This window comes from Panthera pardus, unplaced genomic scaffold, assembly GCF_024362965.1.
Source record: "Panthera pardus isolate Hobbes unplaced genomic scaffold, ASM2436296v1 HiC_scaffold_25, whole genome shotgun sequence".
In the NCBI taxonomy this organism is placed as follows: Eukaryota; Metazoa; Chordata; class Mammalia; order Carnivora; family Felidae; genus Panthera; species Panthera pardus.
The window spans coordinates 61,792,001-61,811,323 of NW_026526821.1; the positions used below are offsets into that span (position 1 = coordinate 61,792,001).

At 41.7% G+C, this 19,323-nt stretch overlaps 1 protein-coding gene across 7 annotated transcripts in view; it reads left to right on the forward strand.

The window, feature by feature from the left end:
* The first annotated feature begins 444 nt into the window (after positions 1-444).
* Positions 445-19,323, forward strand: part of FAM178B (family with sequence similarity 178 member B) — a 114,196-nt gene continuing 95,317 nt past the window's right edge. For all 7 annotated transcript variants that reach the window (XR_002083195.2, XR_002083221.2, XM_053890620.1 and 4 more), the window contains exon 1: positions 445-529. Coding sequence is in view for 5 of the 7 variants with exons in the window: in XM_053890620.1 (XP_053746595.1) it covers positions 488-529 (42 nt within the window). In the remaining 2 variants the exon portion in view is untranslated. The remainder of the gene's footprint in view (positions 530-19,323) is intronic.

Genomic DNA, 19,323 nt, shown 5'->3' on the forward strand with positions numbered 1-19,323 from the left:
ATACACATGCCCAGGGCACATCTGTTCTCAAAGCAAAACGTGAATAATCATGGATGGTGGTTATAAGGGATGCGCTCTCAACACACAACACGAGAAGTGTCTTACTGTGGGAAAGATCCCGGGTGGTCTGACGGCGGAGAGGCCACAGTGGGTTTAAATCCTGGCGCCGCCCCCTTCTGTCCTTGTCCCTTAGCAAGAGGCCCTTTCCCTGTGGGATCGGTGTCCCCATCTGTTTGGAAGCCCCCCAGGTGAGGATCCCGCGACTCAACTGCACGTTAAGTAGAAGGCACAGACAAAAAGCTCGGGAGGGGTGATTGAAGCCGGCCTCGCCTGCGGGGAGCACTGCCCACCCTTGGGCTTCCGGTGCTGCGCTTGGCGTGCACGTGGATGCGCACGTGGCGGGCGGGGCTGGGCCCGCTGGGGGGCGCCGTCTGCGCGCGCCGCCCGGGTGCTGGACGGCTGTTGCCTGCCCAAGTGCAACCTCCGCATGCATCGTTGGGGGCGCGGGAAGGCTCCAGCGGCCCTGGAGGTAGGAACCCGCTCTTCTTCCCATCCGCGGTCCTCGCCCTTCCAGCCCCACCGTCCGGGAATCCTGCACCCGCTTCCTTTTCCCCACTAGCCGCCCCTCTCCTCCAGGCCTGTGCCCCGGCCTCCTACCCCTCCCCTGCTCGCCCAGTTAGGACGGTCCCAACCCCGCTGTCAGGTCAGACACAACCCCCTGCCTCCTTTGCGCCCTTATGGATTTCTTGGTTAAACACATGTGTTCACGTGTTACTCTGACCCTGGCGCCCGGCTGGGCCCAGGGCTGGCCCGGACCAAGACCAGCCAGGCCCTCCTCTCCTGGGTGGCACAGTCACCAAGGCATCGTTTGCTTTGTTGGGACGGAACTTTCTTCAGACTAACTTGAGACTTGGTTTATGTTTTGGTTGATTTGGTGGTTGTGTGTGTGTGTTTTCCCAGTGTTCCCCAGGGCACAGAGGATAGCTTTTTTTCCCCCCAGAAAAGCTCTCTGTTCCCAGCCTATGCCTAGTTTGATGGATGTGCAGTTTATAATACTGCAGACTGTTTGACTTTCCTTTGTGGATAAAACTCCTCTCATTTCATCTTTCAGAGTGCGAGCTGAGGGCTTGCTAACCAGAGCCACTGCCCTCACTAACATTCCTAAGCTATTAAATATTTGTTTAAAAGGACCGACACAAAGCACGGTGTTAGGAATAAGTCATCTTGAAAAAAGCAATATTCAGAAAAACAGGACTGTTGTAATAGTGTCAGTTAATCTTGGATCTTTTTTACATCAAGACTCAAAGCATTTTGGATTCCATAATGATTTGACCGCATGGCTACACTTTGAGACAGATTATTTTATTTTTCTTGTAGCGAGGAAAATAAAAGAAGAAAAAGTGGGGCAACATGTTGAAATCACACTGTGGGACAGTGATGGAGAGTGGGAGAGGTAGGCGAGGGAGGCTGAATGTTACAGGCTTGGGTTTCCGGGATTTAGGGAGGCCCCCACCCAGCAGTGGGAAGAGATAGACAGATGGAGCGGCAGTCCCTGGGCTGGACTGGAGAAGAGGGAGCATGGTGAAACCAGATGGCTTCACTCCTTAGCCTGGAAAGCAGATGAGTGAGATTGAGGAGGAATAGTCCTGGCTGGTTGGTGCTGGGTGCTGGGGAGGAAGAGGACAGGAGTTAAGTTTAGATGTTGAGTGTGTCTTCTTCCCATTTGACTGTAGGATGGCCTTTTGTCTCTTGTGTTCCTGTCTCAACACCTAGCACACAGTACTTGAAACATGTCAGATTAACCAGAGTTACCATTTTTAATTGATTCTTGGATGCACCTTTGTTCACATCTTCACAGCTCTGAAGTTGAGCTGTGTCTTCCTTTGTGTCATTCACTTGGCAGATTTTTTTCTTTCTTGGTGGTCATAGAAAGTCATGCTGAGGGCGCCTGGCTGGCTCAGTCGGGAGAGCATGCAATTCTTGATCGCAGGGTTGTAACTTGGAGTCCCACGCTGGGTGTAGTGATTACTTAAAAGTAAAATCTTTAAAAGAAAAAAAGAAAGAAAGTCATGATGCTCTTAAAATTGGTGGCATCTTAGCTCTGATGAAGTAGTGTTGCCAGCTGTGACCTTGGACCAGCAATTGCAGGTTTCAGCATTGGAGATTCAAGCACCAAAGATGACCTTTTATCACATTGTACCCTTCTAGTGTCATTCATTTCCTCTTCTTTGAAACTGCTAATGTTTTCAAGGAACACGAGGGAGGGAGTTGGTAAAAGCAAGAACAACAGGTACAAGTATGAAAAATATATTATTTTGTGGGTTGGAAAGAGAAGCAACAGCTGATGGATGTGTCTCCTTTCCTGGTGAAATTGTTAAATTGGACTGCCATATAACCACTGGTAGATGGATACCTTTAAGTGAAATGTGCTTTGCAGCAGCCATGCTTCCATGCACACTGGTCAGGCAGCCCTCATCCTTGAGCCTGCTCATGACCAGCCAGTCTGAATACACCTGTTGAGACCGTGAGACCCATGCTCCGCCGTCCACTGGAGTCTTGGTGATGCTGGGTCTACCCCTGGCAGAAACCTCCCACTGCTGTACAAGCCCCTCAAGGGCAGAGACCATATCTTTCCCATCCTTGGTGTTCCAGTACTCAGCACAATGCCTGACACATCAGAGATGCTATGTTAGGTGTTGCTGAGTAAAACTGTGCTGGGCAAGTTGGGGCAAGTTGTCTTCTGGTCCTCAAGTCAAAGTCTTCATCTTGCAGAGACCATGTTCTGGGTGAAGGTTTCCTTCCCAGCCCTCAATCATCTGTGAGGCTGCTCCATGAGTTACTGGTTTTGTGAGCTAACCTGCAGAGACCTTATTTCTCACCCTTGGCTTGCAGAATGAGCTTTTGGGACTTAGTCCACTTGTAAATTGGAACCTGCTTATGTATCAACTCACTTGGTGACTTTGCTCCCAGAGAGCCTCGCTAGTTAACCCACAGGATGTCAGGGCCCCTATGGATTAATTGTTTCTGCTGAGTTTGCTGTTTAAGCAGGTGAGCCGGTCCCAGCCTAGAGAAAGCTAGAAAGGTGAATCAGAATCTCCTGGAAACAAAAGGGCAAAGTTTATGTTCTGCTTTGTCTCCAGGGAAGACATGGGCTGAACTCCTGAACCCCAGGAGCCCTTAGGACCTGTGAGACTTGACCCCTGTTCTTCATTCATGGCTGACCTATGTGCTCCTTCTAGAAAGAGATGTTTTGAGCATGCAAAACATCTTTTCTCAGTCTGCACCAGGATGGTTTGGGGGTGGTTTGTGTAGAAGTGGAGGCATTTAGGAGAGTTCTTTCTCTGTCTTCTTTGGCTGACTCTCAGGTTCCCAGGAGGTAGTTGTACTCTGCTTGAGAACAGTGTCACAGCCACCACCAGTTGGCCAGTTTTACTTTTTTTACTCTCTCAAGGTGACTTTGGGGATGTTTTTATGGCAAATGTCTGGTGATCTTCCAGATTTCAGTTCAAATTATGAGAAATCCTGATGATCACCGTAAGATTTTTTTTTAATTTGCGGGTATTAAAAACAAAAAATAGGGGCTCCTGGGTGGCTCATTGGTTAAGTTTCCAACTTTGGCTTAGGTCATGATCTCTTGGTTTGTGAGTTTGAGCCTGCGTTGGGCTCTGTGCTAACAGCTCAGAACCTGGAGCCTGCTTCAGATTCTGTGTCTCCCCCTCTCTCTGCCCCTCCCCTGCTCATGCTCTCTCTCTGTCTCTCAATAATAAATAAACGTTAAAAAATTTTTTTAAACAAAAACTAGTTTTGAACCATTTCCATCAAAATTATTTCAGGCAAGAATCACAAATGTGATTATATGTCAACTATACTGGAATTAAATTTAAAAAAAGAATCATCAATGGATGCTAAAACTATGAAATGAATGTATGATGAGAAACAGGATGTTTACATAATCTCAAAGCATTTTCCCCATAAGATACTGATTAATAACAGAGGGAAACATAGTGATATTACAGTGGAGAAACCTGGCCTTAACCAAGTGATTAAAATTAGCACAGCAGTAATGGGACATTATCATGTGCCTTCTCACATACACTGAGAAGAACACATCACATCTGGGTATTCCTGTCCCAAACATGTCACCTGTATCTAATTATGAGGAAATGTCACACAAACCCAGGTTTATATAGTCTATCAAGTAACTGGCCAGTACTCTTCAACAGTGTCAAGGTCATACATACACACATGCACACAAGGTAATTACTGGTAAACCAAATGTAGTAAAATGTTGACATGGAGGGATTTTGATGAAGGGCATATGAGCATTTTTTTTTTTTTTTTAGCTTATTTATCTTGAGAGAGAGTGAGCACAAGTGGGGGAGGGGCAGAGAGAGAGGGAGAAAGAATCCCAAGCAGGCTCCTCACTGCCAGCAAGGAGCCAGCATGGAGCCCGGGATGGGCTCAAATGAATGAACTGTGAGATCATGACCTGAGCTGAAACCAAGTGTCGGGTACTCAACCAACTGAGTCACCCAGGCGCCCCCATATGGGCATTTTTTGTATTGTTTTTATAATTTGGGGTATGTCTGAAATTATTTCAAAATAAAAAAATAGAAAAGGTTGTCACATTTTTTCCAAAAATAATTATGGATGTAGGAACAGATAAAATATGCTATGTGTACTTGGCAGGGAGAACTTGACAAATCTAAATGGTTTTTGTAGTACAGTAAGATAAAAATTTTGTGTATCCTGGTAAATAGCTAACAGAAATGAATATTTATTTCCTTCAAAAGACATACACAAGAATATTCATAGCAGCTTTATTCATAATACCCTGAAATAAGAAACAATCCAAGTGTCCATCAAAGGGAGAGTGGATACGTAAGTTGTGATGTATTCATATGATGGAATACTATACAGTAAGGAAAATGAATGGAGAACTGCAGCGTGCAATAACATGGATGAATCTCACATGCATGATGTTGAGCAGGTTATAATCAGACACAAGAGCTCCAAATATATGATTTCCTGTATATAAAATTAAGAAACAGGCAAAATAATTGATGGTGATACAGGCAGAATATTGTTACCTTTGGGGGCTATTGACTGAAAGAGATATGAGAGATCCTTCTAGGGTGTGAGAGATGTTCAGTATCTTCATCTGGGTCATGCACACACACACACACACACACACACACACACACACACACACACATTGACCCTTAAACACATGAGGATTGGGGTATCAACTCCCTGTGGATTCAAAAATTTGCATACAACTGGGGCGCCTGGGTGGCTCAGTCAGTTAAGTGTCCGACTTCAGCTCAGGTCATGATCTCACAGTTTGTGAGTTCGAGCCCTGCATCGGGCTCTGTGCTGACCGCTCAGAGCCTGGAGCCTGCTTCGGATTCTGTGTCTTCTCCTGTCTCTGCCCCTCCCATGCTCATGCTCTGTCTCTCTCTCTGTCTCTCAATACATAAACATTAAAAAAATTTTTTTTAATTTGCATACAACTTTGACTCTCTAAAAACTGTTAATAGCATATTGTTGATTGGAAGCCTTACCATTAGCATAGACAATTGATTAACGCATATTTTGTCTATATATCATATACTGTTTTCTTACAATGAAGTAAGCTAGAGAAAAAATATTAAGAAAATCACAAGTAAGAGAAAATTTACAGTACTGTACTGTATTTATAGAAAAAATCCACTTAGATGTGGACCTACATGGTTCAAGCTCATGTTGTTTAAAGGTCAACTGTGTGTATATATATATGCCATATATCATATATATAAATTCATCAAGTTGAATAGTTAAGATTTGTGTACCTTATCTAAGTTACACATCAGTGAAAACTAAAATGTGTCTTGTGAGGATTATAGATCCAAATGTGAATTGTAAAATAATAAAAATTATAGAAGTTGATATGAGAATATGTTCATGACTTTGGAATGGGGAAGATTTCTTTTACAAAATTTTTTTATGTTTTATTTTTATATTTGAGAGAGAGAGAGAGACAGAGAGCGAGTAGGGGAGGGGCAGAGAGACAGAGACAGAATCTGAAGCAGGCTCCAGGCTCTGAGCTGTCAGCACAGAGCCCAATGTGGGGCTGGAACTCACAAACCATGAGATCATGACCTGAGCCGAAGTCAGATGCTTAACCGACTAAGCCACCCAGGTGCCCCAGAATGGGGAAGATTTCTTAAACAAGACACAGAACACACTAATCATAGAAGAAAGCATTGATAAATTAGGCTCCATTGAACTTTTGAATTTTTCTCTGTAAAGACACACCATTAAGAGAGTGAAAAGACAAGCCATAGAGTGGGTGAAAATATTTGCAACATGTAAAACTGACAGGGTTCATCTTGAGAATATGTAAGAATGCCCATAGATCGAGAAATGTCAAAAAGGACAACCCAATAGAAATTGGGCAACAGGTACTTTATTAAAAAAAAGATATCCAGGTGGAGAACACAACATGAAAAGTTGTTCAGTGTCATTAAGTGAGGAAAACACAAATTTATAATAAAAAATGCAATGAGGGGCACCTGGGTGGCTCAGTCTGTTGGGCGGCCGACTTGGGCTCAGGTCATGGTCTCACAGCTTATGAGTTCCAGCCCCACATTGGGATCTGTGCTGACAGCTCAGAGCCTGGTGCCTGCTTCAGATTCTGTGTCTCTGTCTCTCTCTCTCTCCTTCCCCCACTTGTGCTTTCTCTCTGTCAAAAATAAACACTAAAAAAAAAATTTTTTTTAATGCAGTGAGGGGGTCACTTGGGTGGCTCAGTCGGTTAAGCGTCCAACTTCAGCTCAAGTCATCTCACAGCCCCGCGTCGAGCTCTGTGCCGACAGCTCAGAGCCTGGAGTTGCTTCGGATTCTGAGTCTCCCTCTCTCTCTGACCCTCCCCCGCTTACGCTCTGTCTCTGTCTCTGTTTCTGTCTCTCTCAAAAATAGATAAACATTAAAAAAAAACAATTTTTTTAATGCAATAAGAAACCAGTAGGTGAGAAATACCTACTAGAATGGTGAACCTTTAAAAAACTGACAGTCTCAGGTGCTGACAAGGGTAGGATGAGGAGAACTGGCAAATGGCATATAGGAGGGTAAATTCATTCTACCACTTTCCAACTGACCTTGTCTACCATGAACGAACATACCTATTCCTGTGACCCATCAATTTGACACCTAGCCACATTCCCAACAGAAATGTGTGTGATTAGGTGTGTGGGATTGTGTGTACAAAAGGCAAGTAAAACAATGTTTATGGAAGCATTATTCATAATTGTCAAAAACTAAAAACAATGAAGATGTCTATCAACAGAAGAGTTAATCCTGTATTCATACAGTCGAATACTATACAACAACGAAGATGAACATTCATAGACGTAACATTGAACTAAAGAAGACGACAAAGGGGGCGTCTGGGTGGTTCAGTTGGTTAAGCGTCCGACTTCGGCTCAGGTCATGATCTCACAGTTCATGAGTTCGAGCCCCGCGTCGGGCTCTGTGCTGACGGCTCGGAGCCTGGAGCCTGTTTCAGATGCTGTGTCTCCCTTTCTCTCTGCCCACCCCCCCCGCCCCCGCTCATGCTCTGTCTCTCTCTGTCTCAAAAATAAATAAACATTAAAAAAAATTTTTAAAAAAAGACGACAAAGAATCCATACTGTGTGATTCCACTTATGCATTATTGAAAAAACAGACAAATCTGTGGTGTTAAGTTTTATTTTGGGGGCAGAGGGTGGGGGTACTGACTGGGAGTGAGCATAAAGGACTCTGGGGTGCTGGTATGTGCCATCTTTTTTACTTTGGTAATGGTTACCTAGGTGTGTTCACTTTGTGAAAATTCATCTAGACTGTATTCTTACCCTGGTACACTTTTCTGTCATACATTGTACTTTAAAGTTGATTAATTTGATTTGCAGCTAGTGTAGTGATGTTTGATATATTGCATGGCATTATGGATTGAATTGTGTCTCCCCCTCAAATTCATGTGTTGAAGCCCTAACTCGCAATATGATGGTATTTAGAGATGGGGCCTGTGGGAGGTAATTAAGTTAGATGAGGTCATGAGGGTGGGACTGCATGATGGGATTAGTATCCTTTTTTTTTTTTTTTAATGTTTATTTTTGAAACGGAGAGATCCTGAGTGGGGGAGGGGCAGAGAGAGAGGGAAACACAGAATCCGAAGCAGGCTCCAGGCTCTGAGCTGTCAGCACAGAGCCCGACACGGGGCTCAAACTCACAAACCATGAAATTGTGACCTGAGCCAAAGTTGGACGCTTAACCGACTGAGCCACTCAGGCACCCCGGGATTAGTATCCTTATAAGAAGAGGAAGGGGCGCCAGGGTGGCTCAGTTGGTTAAGCGTCCTTATGTCAGTTAAGCATCCTAAGTGTCTGACTCTTGATTCCAGCTCAGGTCATGATCTCACAGTTCATGGGATCCAACCCTGTGTCAGGCTCTGTGCTGATAGCATGGAGTCCGCTTGGGATTCTGTCTCTCCCTCTCTGCCCCTCCCCTGCTTATGAGCACACACACACTCCCTCTCTCAAAATAAATAAAACATTTTAAAAAAAAAAAGAGGAAGAGACCAATGCACACATTCTGTGTCTTTCCCACAAGCGCATCAAGGAGAGGTCATGTGAGCACACAGCAGAGAATAGTCTCCTGTGAGCCATGAGAAAAGCCCTCAGAAAGAAACCTATCTTGCCAGCACCTTGATCTTGGATTTGTAGCCTCAAGAACTATGAAAAATAATGGGCGCCTGGGTGGCTCAGTCAGTTAAGTGTCCAACTTCAGCTCAGGTCATGATCTCACAGTTGGTGGGTTCGAGCCCACATCGGGCTCTGTGCTGATAGCTCAGAGCCTGGAGCCTGCTTCAGATTCTGTGTCTCCCTCTCTCTCTGCCCCTCCACTGCTCACACTCTGTCTCTCTCTGTCTCTCTCTCTCAAAAATAAATAAACGTTAAAAAAAGATTTAAAAAAAATAAAAAGAACTATGAGAAATCTGTTTTTTAAGCTACCCAGCCCATGGTATAGGCATGTTTTGTTTTATTGCACTTTATTATACTTCACAGATAATGCTTGTTTTTGTGTTTTGTTTTGTTTTGTTTTTACAAAGTAAAGGTTTGTGGCAACCTGCAGTTCTCATCTATTGGGGCCATTTTTCCAAAAGCATTTGCTCATTTATGCCTCTGTGTCACATTTAGGTAATTCTCATAATATTTTAAACTTTTTCATGATTATTATATTTGTTATGGTTGTCAGTGATCTTATATGTTCTATTGTATATGTGGGTGCCATGAACCTCACCCACATAAGACCGCAACCTTAAACAATAAATGTTGTGCATGTTCTGACTGTTCCACCAACCAGTCATTCCCCCGTCTGTCTCCCTCTCTCTCCTCAGGCCTCCCTATTCCCTGAGACACAGCAATATTGAAGTTAAGCCAGTTGATAACCTTATAATGGCCTCTAAGTGTTCAAGTGAAAGGAATAGTCACACATCCCTGACTTTAAATAAAAAACTAGAAATGATTAATCTTATTAAGCAAGGCATGTCAAAAGCCAAGATAGACCAAAAGCTTCAAACAGCCAAGTCACGAATGTGAAGGAAAAGTTCTTGAAGGATATGAAAAGTGCTACTCCAGTGAACACATGAATGATAAGAAAGTGAAACAGCCTTATCACTGATTTGGAGAAAGTTAGAGTGGTCTGGATACAAGATCAGACCATCCCACAACATTCCCTTAAACCAAAGTCTAATCCAGAGCAAGGCCCTAACTCTCTTCAAGTCCATGAAGCTGCAGAAGAAAAGTCTGAAGCTAGCAGGGGTGGTTCATGAGGTTAAAGGAAAGAAGCCGTCTCCATAACATCAAAGTGCAAGCAGCAAGGTGAAACAGCAAGTTATCCAGAAGATCTAGCTAAGATCATTAATGAAAGTGGCTACACTAAACAAGAAGTTTTCAATGTAGACAAAACAGCCTTCTATTGGAAGAAGATTCTCTCGAGGACTTCATAGCTAGAGAGGAGAAGTTAATGCCTGGCTTCAAAGCTTCAAAAGACAGGCTGACTCTCTTGTAAGAGACTAATGCAGCTAGTGGTTTTAAGTTGAAGCCAGTGCTCACCAGTCCAAAAATCCTAAGACCCTTAAGAATTATGCTAAATCTACTCTGCCTGTTTACAGTACGGTTTACTGAATATTTTAAACCCATTGTTGACACCTGCTGCTCAGAAAGATTCCTTTCAAAATATTACTGCTTATTGACAATGTACCTGGTCACCCAAGAGCTCTGATGGAGATGTACAAGATTAGTGTTTTCTTATCTAATACCACATCCATTCTGCAGTCTTGGGTCAAGGAGTAATTTAGACTTTCAAGTCTTACTATGTAAGAAATATTTGTAAGGCTATCATTGCTATAGAGAGTGATGCCTCTGGTGGATTTGGGCAAAGTAAATTGCAAACCTTCTGGAAATGGTTCATTCTAGATGCCATAAGAACAGTCATGATTCATAGGAAGAGGTTAAAATATCATAACTCTTTAAAATAGTCTGGAAGAAGATGATTCCAACCCTCACAGATGAGTTTAAGGGGTTCAGGACTTCAGTGGAGGAATTAACTGCAGATGTCGTACAAATAGCAAGAGAACCAGAATTAGAAGTGGAGCTTGAAGTGTGACAAATTGCTGCCAATCTTAAAAACTTGAAAGGATGAGGGCTGTCTGGGGGTTCAGTCGGTTAAGCATCTGACTTTTGATTTTGGCTCAGGTCATGATTTCACAGTCATGACATCAAGCCCTGCATCGAGCTCTACTCTGGGTATGGAGGCTGCTTAAGCTTCTCTCTCTCCGTCCCTCTCTGCCCCACTCCCCTGCTCTCTCATTCTCTCAAAAAAAAAAAAAAAAAAAAAGAAAGAAAGAAAAAGAAAAAAAAATAAAACTTAAAAGGATGAGAAGTGCTTTCTTATTGAAGAGCAAGGAAAGTAGTTTCTTGGGATAGAATCTACTCCTGGTGAAGATGATGTGAAGATTTTTGAAATGACAACAAAGGACTTAGACTATTACATGAATTTAATATCAGCTAAGCAGTGGTAGGGTTTGAGATGACTGACTCCAATTTTGTAAGAAGTTCTGTGAATAAGATGCTATCAAACAGCATCACATGCTGCAGAGAAATAGTCCGTGAAAGGAAGGGTCAGCTGATGCGGCCAACTTCATTGTTGTCTTATTTATAAAAATGGCCACAGCCACCCCAGCCTTCGGCAAGCACCACCCTGATCAGTCAGCAGCCAGCAACATTAAGGCAAGACCCGCCCCCCCCCCCCCCAGCAAAACAATGGACTTGCTGAAAGCTCAGATGATAGTTACCAGTTTTTAGCAGTAAATTATTTTTTAACCAAAGTATGGACATTGTTTTTTTCAGACACAATGCTGTTGCACATTTAATAGACTACAGTACAGTACAAACATAACCTTTATATGCCTTGGGAAACCAAAAAACCCATTGGACTCACTTTATTGCCATAGTCACTGTATTGCAGTGGTCTGGAATGGAACCTGCAATATCTCTTTGTATGCCCATATTTTGTTATAGAAGCCCAGGCCAACTAAAGCACATATAAATGTGCATTCGCATCAACTACCTCATTTTCTGAGAATCCAGCCTGCACTGGCCCTGGGCTGGTCACTGGGATATGGAGACAAGACTTCATCTGTGCACCTCAGTGACTCAAGAGAACTAAGTCATCAGTGTGGTAAAAATACATGAAGTGTTGTGCGGGTGAAGAGGAGGGGCTGAGACATGGTACGTTTCCTCAGGCAGCAATGACACATTTACTCCTCTTTTATACTTTAAAGCGCCCCTCCGTCTTGGGTGCTCCATCTGGAGCAGTGACCTACTGAACTTTCAGAAACCAGAGTGTGCTGCTTTTCATGATCTTGAGGAACAGCCAAAACTGGAATAGCAAAAACTGTCAACTCTGAAGTGGAACAAAGGCTGGTGTTGTGTATCCACACTTAGTGGGCTCTGCATTGTTAGGAGGACATAGAAAGCACTTGTGCTCAGAAAAGAAACCAATTGAAAAGCAGAAAATATCCTTCCCTCCCACCGTCCCAGTTGTGCGCAGTTTTTGCCGCATAGACTTGGTCTCAATGCCTCAGCAGTTTCTGATTCTTTTTATATTTTATCATCTCTGTGGACTTCTGAACACTGAAACATTTACTTGGGGCAGGGCAGTTTTCTTGTCTTTAGCAACTGTTCCAGACTCAACTTGGTATACTCTCAGTTCCCCAAGTAAAAGGGTTTTTAAAGAACAGCCCTAACCCCCCAACCCTGTATTCTCAAAAGGCATAATCACTTGCATAGAATATTACTGGGAGATTTTAGTGATACTTTTTATTCTTTGTTTCTTTCTTTTCTTTCTTGCTTCTTCGGTAGCATCTATAATGAGAAGGGCTTTTAGCATGTTTTCCAGCTTCCCGATGCCTCACTCCTTTGTCCTCTTGGAAGGTTAACAGCAATAGCAGCGTGGACCTTCAGTTTTACTTTACTTGTACTTTCTTTAAAAGAAAAAAAAAAGGTTTTGCAAATAAAAGGTGAGAGGTGCCTGGGTGGCTTAGTCGGTTGGGCATTCAAGTCTTGATTTTGGCTCAGGTCATGATCCCACAGTCATGGGATCAAGCCTGGCATCGGGCTCCATGCTGAATATGGAGCCTGCTTGAGATTCTCTCTCTCCTCCCTGCCCCTCTCCCCCACTTGTGTGCTGGCTTGCTTTCTCTGTCAAATATCAATCAATCAATCAATTATTAAAAATAAAAATTAAAAACAAGTAAAAAACTAGTTTATTGAGATATAACTCACATACCATACAAGTCATCCATGTTCTGAAATCAATTTTAGAACATTTTCAGCACCCCAGACATAAATCTTGCATCCCTTACCTGTCACCCCCCAACTTCCCTTCTCTCTCCCAGCCCTAATCTGCTTTATAACACTCTGGATTTGCCTGTTCTGGACATTTCATGCAAATGGAACCACACAGGATGTGGTTTTATAAGTCAGGCTTCTTTCATTTTATGTATTATGTTCAAGGTCCATGCATGTTGTAGCATGAGTCAGTACTTCATTTTTATAGCTGAATAATACTCCATTATATGGATATACCACATTTTGTTTGTCCTTTCAACAACTGATGGCCATTGGGTTGTTTCCACTTTTTAGCTATCGTGAAAAATATTGCTGGATTATTATTAATGGAGAAGATTTTGTGTGGACATATGTATTCATTTCTCTCTCATTTATACCTAGAAATGGAATGTCTGGGCCATATGGTACCTCTGTGTTTAACCATTTGGGGAACTGCCAGGCTATTTCCCAAAGCCCTTTTCCTTGTATGATCAGTAAGCAAGGAAATATTTTATTGTTCTTTTAACTTTTATAGGATTTTACAAACTTTGCTACTGACCACCTTTGCCATTTGTCTGTTAAAATGCTTCCATAAAAAAGCAGGAGGTATGATCACTGTGCTTACACCTCCTTCTCTGTGCATATTTCTCATCCTCTGCAAGGTCTTAATCTCCTCAGGTCCTTAGGAACATAGACATTGGTTATTTATGGACCAAACAGCTTCTCAGATACTTCTGGTTATAAGGGCAAATTCTTTTGCTGATCTTTACCTGAGATCCCACTTACATATTAAACCATTGAGAGTTTGGTTAGAATGTCACAAGTTTTGGTTGCTTGAGCTGATGATGTCTCGTCGATCATGCTCATGTCATGGCCATGTTGGCAGCAAAGTGGTGCCAAATCAGGAACATTGGAAAGCTCTTGGACTTTCAGTATCACCCTTTCTGATACAAACAAAGGATTTTTAATGTTTGCAGAGGCCTCCACCACCTTCTATGGAGCTCAGGGCTGTTGGTGCCAAATACACTATTATTGGCTAAATTGACCCCCTAAAATTCATAGGTTGAAGTCTTAACTACCTCAGAATGTGGCTGTATTTGGAGATAAGGCCTTTAAGCAGATAATTAAGGCTAAATGAAGTCGTTGGGGGTGGATCCTAATCCAATAGGACTGGTATCCTTATGAGGAGAGATGGTTAGGACATAGACCAGAAACCATGTGGCAACACAGAAGATGGCCATGCACAAACCGAGGAGAGTGGTTCAGAAGAAACCAACCCTACCGACACCTTGATCTTGGACTTTGAGCCTCCAGAGAGCCTTTATTTTGTGAGAAAATAAGTGTCTGTGGTTTAAGCCCCCCAGCCTGTGGTATTTGTTATGGCAGCCCAAGCTAGTTCATGCACCCTGATGCTTCTTTGCCCTGACACCCTGCCTGCCCTCCTGTTCTGTGGGTCTTATGGACAAACTGCCCCCCTATCCAAGACTATATCTTCTGCTTGGGTCATGCATCCTTCTGGCTCTCTTTACCCTGGGCCCCTCTCTGGTCCTTTTTGTTTCCCCAAGCCCAAAGGTGCCTCCTAGGTACAAAACACATCTTGGCCCAAGAATCACCCCAGAGGGAGAGCATATACCATCAGGACTCCTAAGAGCCTTGGCCACACCCGATCACACTCCTTTGCAAGGGGAAGTTCAGTGATTCCTTGGCAGGAGCACCTTAGGAAGCCTCATGGAACTGGGAAGGCCAACAAGGGACACTTCATAACACAAAGATGGCTTTGGTCATCCCAAGAGCATTTTCATTCATTTAACAGAATTTGCATCTTGTGCATCCCTCCAGATGGTTTCTAATGTGGAAATAATTTTATATGTTGAAAAGTTGGTCTCAACTTCCACTTTTGCTAAGTGGAAGCTGGGGATAAGTTAGGTTTATCAAGCTGTAATTTCATTACAGTAAAATTCACTCTCTGTAGATGTGCAGTTCAGTGAGCTCTGACAAATGTATTTAGTTTGAGTAACAACTACCATGATTAAGATAAAGGATATTTTCATCACCTTCTGAAGAGTCCTGGTACACCTTTGTCCAGCAGTGGCTTCTGAGCAGAGGAAGTTACACAATTGAGTTGATGCCCTAGGTCTAAGAAGGTTGAATCAGAAGCTATGTTCAGGAAGGACTGGAAGGAAAAGAGGGTGTAGAAGGAAAAGAAACTGGTTGTTTCTGAAGGCAGAAAAAAAAACCAAAAAATTCCACTGGTGAACGGAAGGATGGGCGGTCATGGGCAACACCTCTCTAAAGGTCCAAAGGAGGGCAAGGTGTCAGAACCAGGGCAGAGGATAATTCTTAGTATCTTCCTTTTCCTACTGGGCCCCTACGAACATCTGATGCTGCCTTTCAGTACTTAGGCACAAATTTAGAATAGTTCATTATTTAACAATTGTGCAAAAATTGCACCCATAAATCCTTAATGTGGTTATTTCATGTATAAGTACTTTTTTTTATTCCAGGATTTCTACCAAGTTATGCTGTCCTCTACTTATTTCACGTAATTTCACGTGTATTTCCCCACCCCACCCCCGAATAATTTGTATATTTATTTGTCCTTTCTTGTGGTAAGATATGCATAGCATAAAACTTGCAGTTTTAATCATTTTGAAATTCTGGGGCATTTAGTAAATTCACAGTGTTGTGCAGTCATTGGCACTGTTGAGTTCCAGAGTGTTTTCCCATCATCCAAAAAGGAGAGACCTTGTACCCATTGAGCAGTCACGCCCCATTTCTCCGTCCTTCCCTCTTCCACCCCAGCACCCAGCACCTGGAAACCACTAATCTACTTTCTGTCTCTATGGATTTGCCTATTCTGGCATTTCATGTAAAGAGAATCGTCCATACAATAGGAGACCTTTGTGTCTGGCTTCTTTCACTAAGCATAATGATTATGAGGTTTATCCATTGTTATAGCATATAACAGTGCTTCATTCCTTTTTGTGACTCAATAATCCATTGTATGGCTGTCCTGTATTTTGTTTATCCACTCAGTAGTTGATGGACATTTGTACTGTTTCCACCTTTCCCCTGTGTGAGTAGTGCCACTGTGAACATTCATGTGGAAGGATTTGTCTCAGTACCTGTTGTCATTTCTACCTTGAGTAGAATTACTGGGTCAAATGGTAATTCTATGTCTAACTTACTGGGTAACTACTAGACTCTTTTCCACAAGGGCTGCACCATTTTACATTCACACATGCAGTGGATGAGGGTTCCAGTTTCTCCAGTCCTCACCAACACTAGTTATTGATTGAATGGTTGGTTGGTTGGCTGCCATCCTACTGGGTGTGAAGTGGTGTCTCATTATGTTTTTGATTTGCACTTCCCTAATAAAGTGGTTAATGACATTGAACATCTTTTCATGTGCTTTTTGGCCATTTGTATAGATTCTTCTGAAAATGCCTATTCAAATCTCTTGCTTACTTTTTAACTGGATTTTTTGTCTTTTTATTGTTAAGTTGTAAGAGTTCTTCATATGTTCCGGATACTAAACCCTTATCAGACTTATATGATTTGCAAATATTTTGTCCCACTCTGTAGGTTGTCTTTTCATTTTCTTAGTAGTAGCCTTTGAAGGGAAAATTTTTAACTTCTGATGAAATCCAATATATCTTGTTGTTGTTGTTGTTGTTGTTGCTGCTGCTGCCTGTGTTGGTATCATATCTAGGAAACCATGTTGGCCAACCTGGAGTCATAAAGATTTACCCCTGCCTTTTCTTCTCAGAGTTGTATAGTTTTAATACTTATATTTAGATTTTCCATTTATTTTGAGTTAATTGTTGTGTGGTATCTGGTGAGACAAGGGTCTGGTGTCATTCCTTTGCATATGGACGTCCAGTTGTTTTAGCACCATTTGTTGAAGAGAGTCTAAAATCTTTAAAAGATCTTGCATCTTTGTTGAAAATCAATTGATCATAGATGTATATATTTATTTCTGGAGTCTCAGTTCTAGTCCATTGATATATATGTCTCCCCTTTTGCTGGTACCACACTGTTTTGATTACTGTGCCTTTTGAGGTTTTTTGTTCATTTCAAGTTTTTATTTAAATTCCAGTTAGTTAACATATAGTGTAATATTAGTTTCAGGAATAGAATTTAGTGATTCATCACTTACGTACAACACCCACTGCTCATCCCAGCAAGTGCCCTCCATAGTACCAATCACCCATGCAGCCCAACCCCGACCCACCTCCTCTCCAGCAACCCTCAGTTTGTTCTCTACAGTTAAGAGTCTCTTTTATGGTTTGCCTGTTTCTCCCACCACCCTTTGTAGTAAGTTTAGAAATCAGAAAATTTGAGTCTTCCAACTTTGTTTTTCTTTTTCAAAATTTCTTCAAGGTCCCATGTGTTTTTATATGCATTTTAGAATTGCTTTTTCCATTTCTGCCCCAAAAGGCCTTTGGGATTTTGATAGGGATGCATTGATTCTGTAGACCACTTCAAGGAGTTTACCATCTTAAATGATATTAAGCCTTCCAGTCCACAAATACAAGATGTCTTTCTATTAAGGTACGTCTTCTTTAATTTTTTTCAACAATGTTCTGTCATTTTCAGAGTTTAAATTTTCCTAAATTTATTCCTAAGTATATTATTTGTCCATTTCACCTAGGTACCTAATTTGTGCAGTTGTTCATGGTATTCTCCCTTTTAATCATTTTTATTTCTGAGGTTGATAGTAATGTCTTTCATTTCTGATTTTAGTAATATGAGTTTCTCTCTCTTTTTTTTTTTTTTTTTTGGTCAGTCTGGTTTGGTTTGTCAATTTTGTTGGTCTTTCCAAAGAACCAACTTTTGGCTTTGTTGATTATCTCTATTGTTTTTTTTTTTTTCTTTTTTTTTTTTTCTGTTCTCTACTTTTGCTTCCCCACCAATCTTCATTGTTTCCTGCCTTCTGCAAGCCTTGAGTTTAGTTTGCTTTTCTTTTTCTAGTTCCTTACAGTATAAAGTTAAGTTACCGATTTAACAACTTCTTTTTTTTTAATAATGTTTATTTATTTTTGAGAGAGAAAAAGACAGAGCATGAGTGGGTAAGAGCCAGAGAGAGAGGGAGACACAGAATCCAAAGCAGGTTCTAGGTTCTGAGCTCTGAATTGTCAGCACAGACCCCAACCTAGGGCTTGAACTCATGAACTGTGAGATCATGACCTGAGCCACCCAGGCATCCCTTAACAATCTTCTTTTTTAATGCAGGTGTTTACAGCTATACATTTTCCTGGGAGCACTGCTTTCACTGCATCCCATACATTTTGGTATGTTGTGTTTGTTTCGCTTACCTCTAAGTATTTTTTAATTTCTCATATGATTTCTTCTTGGATCCATTGGTTACTTAAGTGTTGTTTTATTTCTACATATTTGTGAAATTCCCACTTTTGTTTTTTACATCTAGTTTCTATTGTGATCAGGAAAGATGCTTTTTAGGATTTCAGTCTTTTTAAATTTATTGAGACTTGTTTTGTGGCCTAACATGATCAATGCTGAAGAAAATTCCATGTGTACTTGCAAAGAATGTGTATTCTGCTATTGCAGAGTGAAGAGTTCTGTAGATGTCTGTTATTTCTACTTGGTTCATGGTGTTGTTCAGGTCTTATATTTTCTTTTGAACTTCTATCTAGTTACATTATTGAAAAGAGGATATTGAATCCTTCAGCTATCATTTTGTAACTATTTCTCCCTTCAGCTTTGCCAATTTGCTTCCATATTTTGGAGCTCTGTTTTTAGTTGCATGTATGTTTATAATTGTTATGTCTTTTCTTTTTAATGTTTATTTATTTTTGAGAGAGCACATAAGAGTCAGGTGGGCAGAGAGAGGTGGGGGACAGAAGATCCAAAGTCGGCACTGACAGCAGCAAGCCCGACATGGGGCTCAAACTCCCAAACTGTGAGATCATGACCTGAGTCATGGATGCTTAACTGACTGAGCTGCCCAGGCACCCCTAATTGTTATGTCTTCTTGATGAATGACCCTTACATCAATATATAAAGGCTTTCTTTGTCTCAGTAATTTTTGACTTAAAGTCTATTTTGTCTGGTTAATACCAGACAAATACTAATGTATAGCTACTTCAGCTGTCTTTGGGTCTCTATTTGCATGGGGTATCTCTTCCTTTCACCTTCAACCTATGTGGTTATAGTGAGTCTTTAGCAGATAGCATATAGTTGGATGTTTTTTAAATTTACTTTGGTAATATCTGCCTTTTGATTTGAGAGCTCACTCCATTTACAATTAAGCTAGTTATTGATATGAAAGGATTTCTGCCATTATGCTATTTTGTTTCCTGTGTACCTTACATCTTTTTTGTTCCTCAATTCCTCCATTACTGCCTTCTTTTATGTTTAATTGGCTGTTTTGTAGTGTGCCATTTTGGCT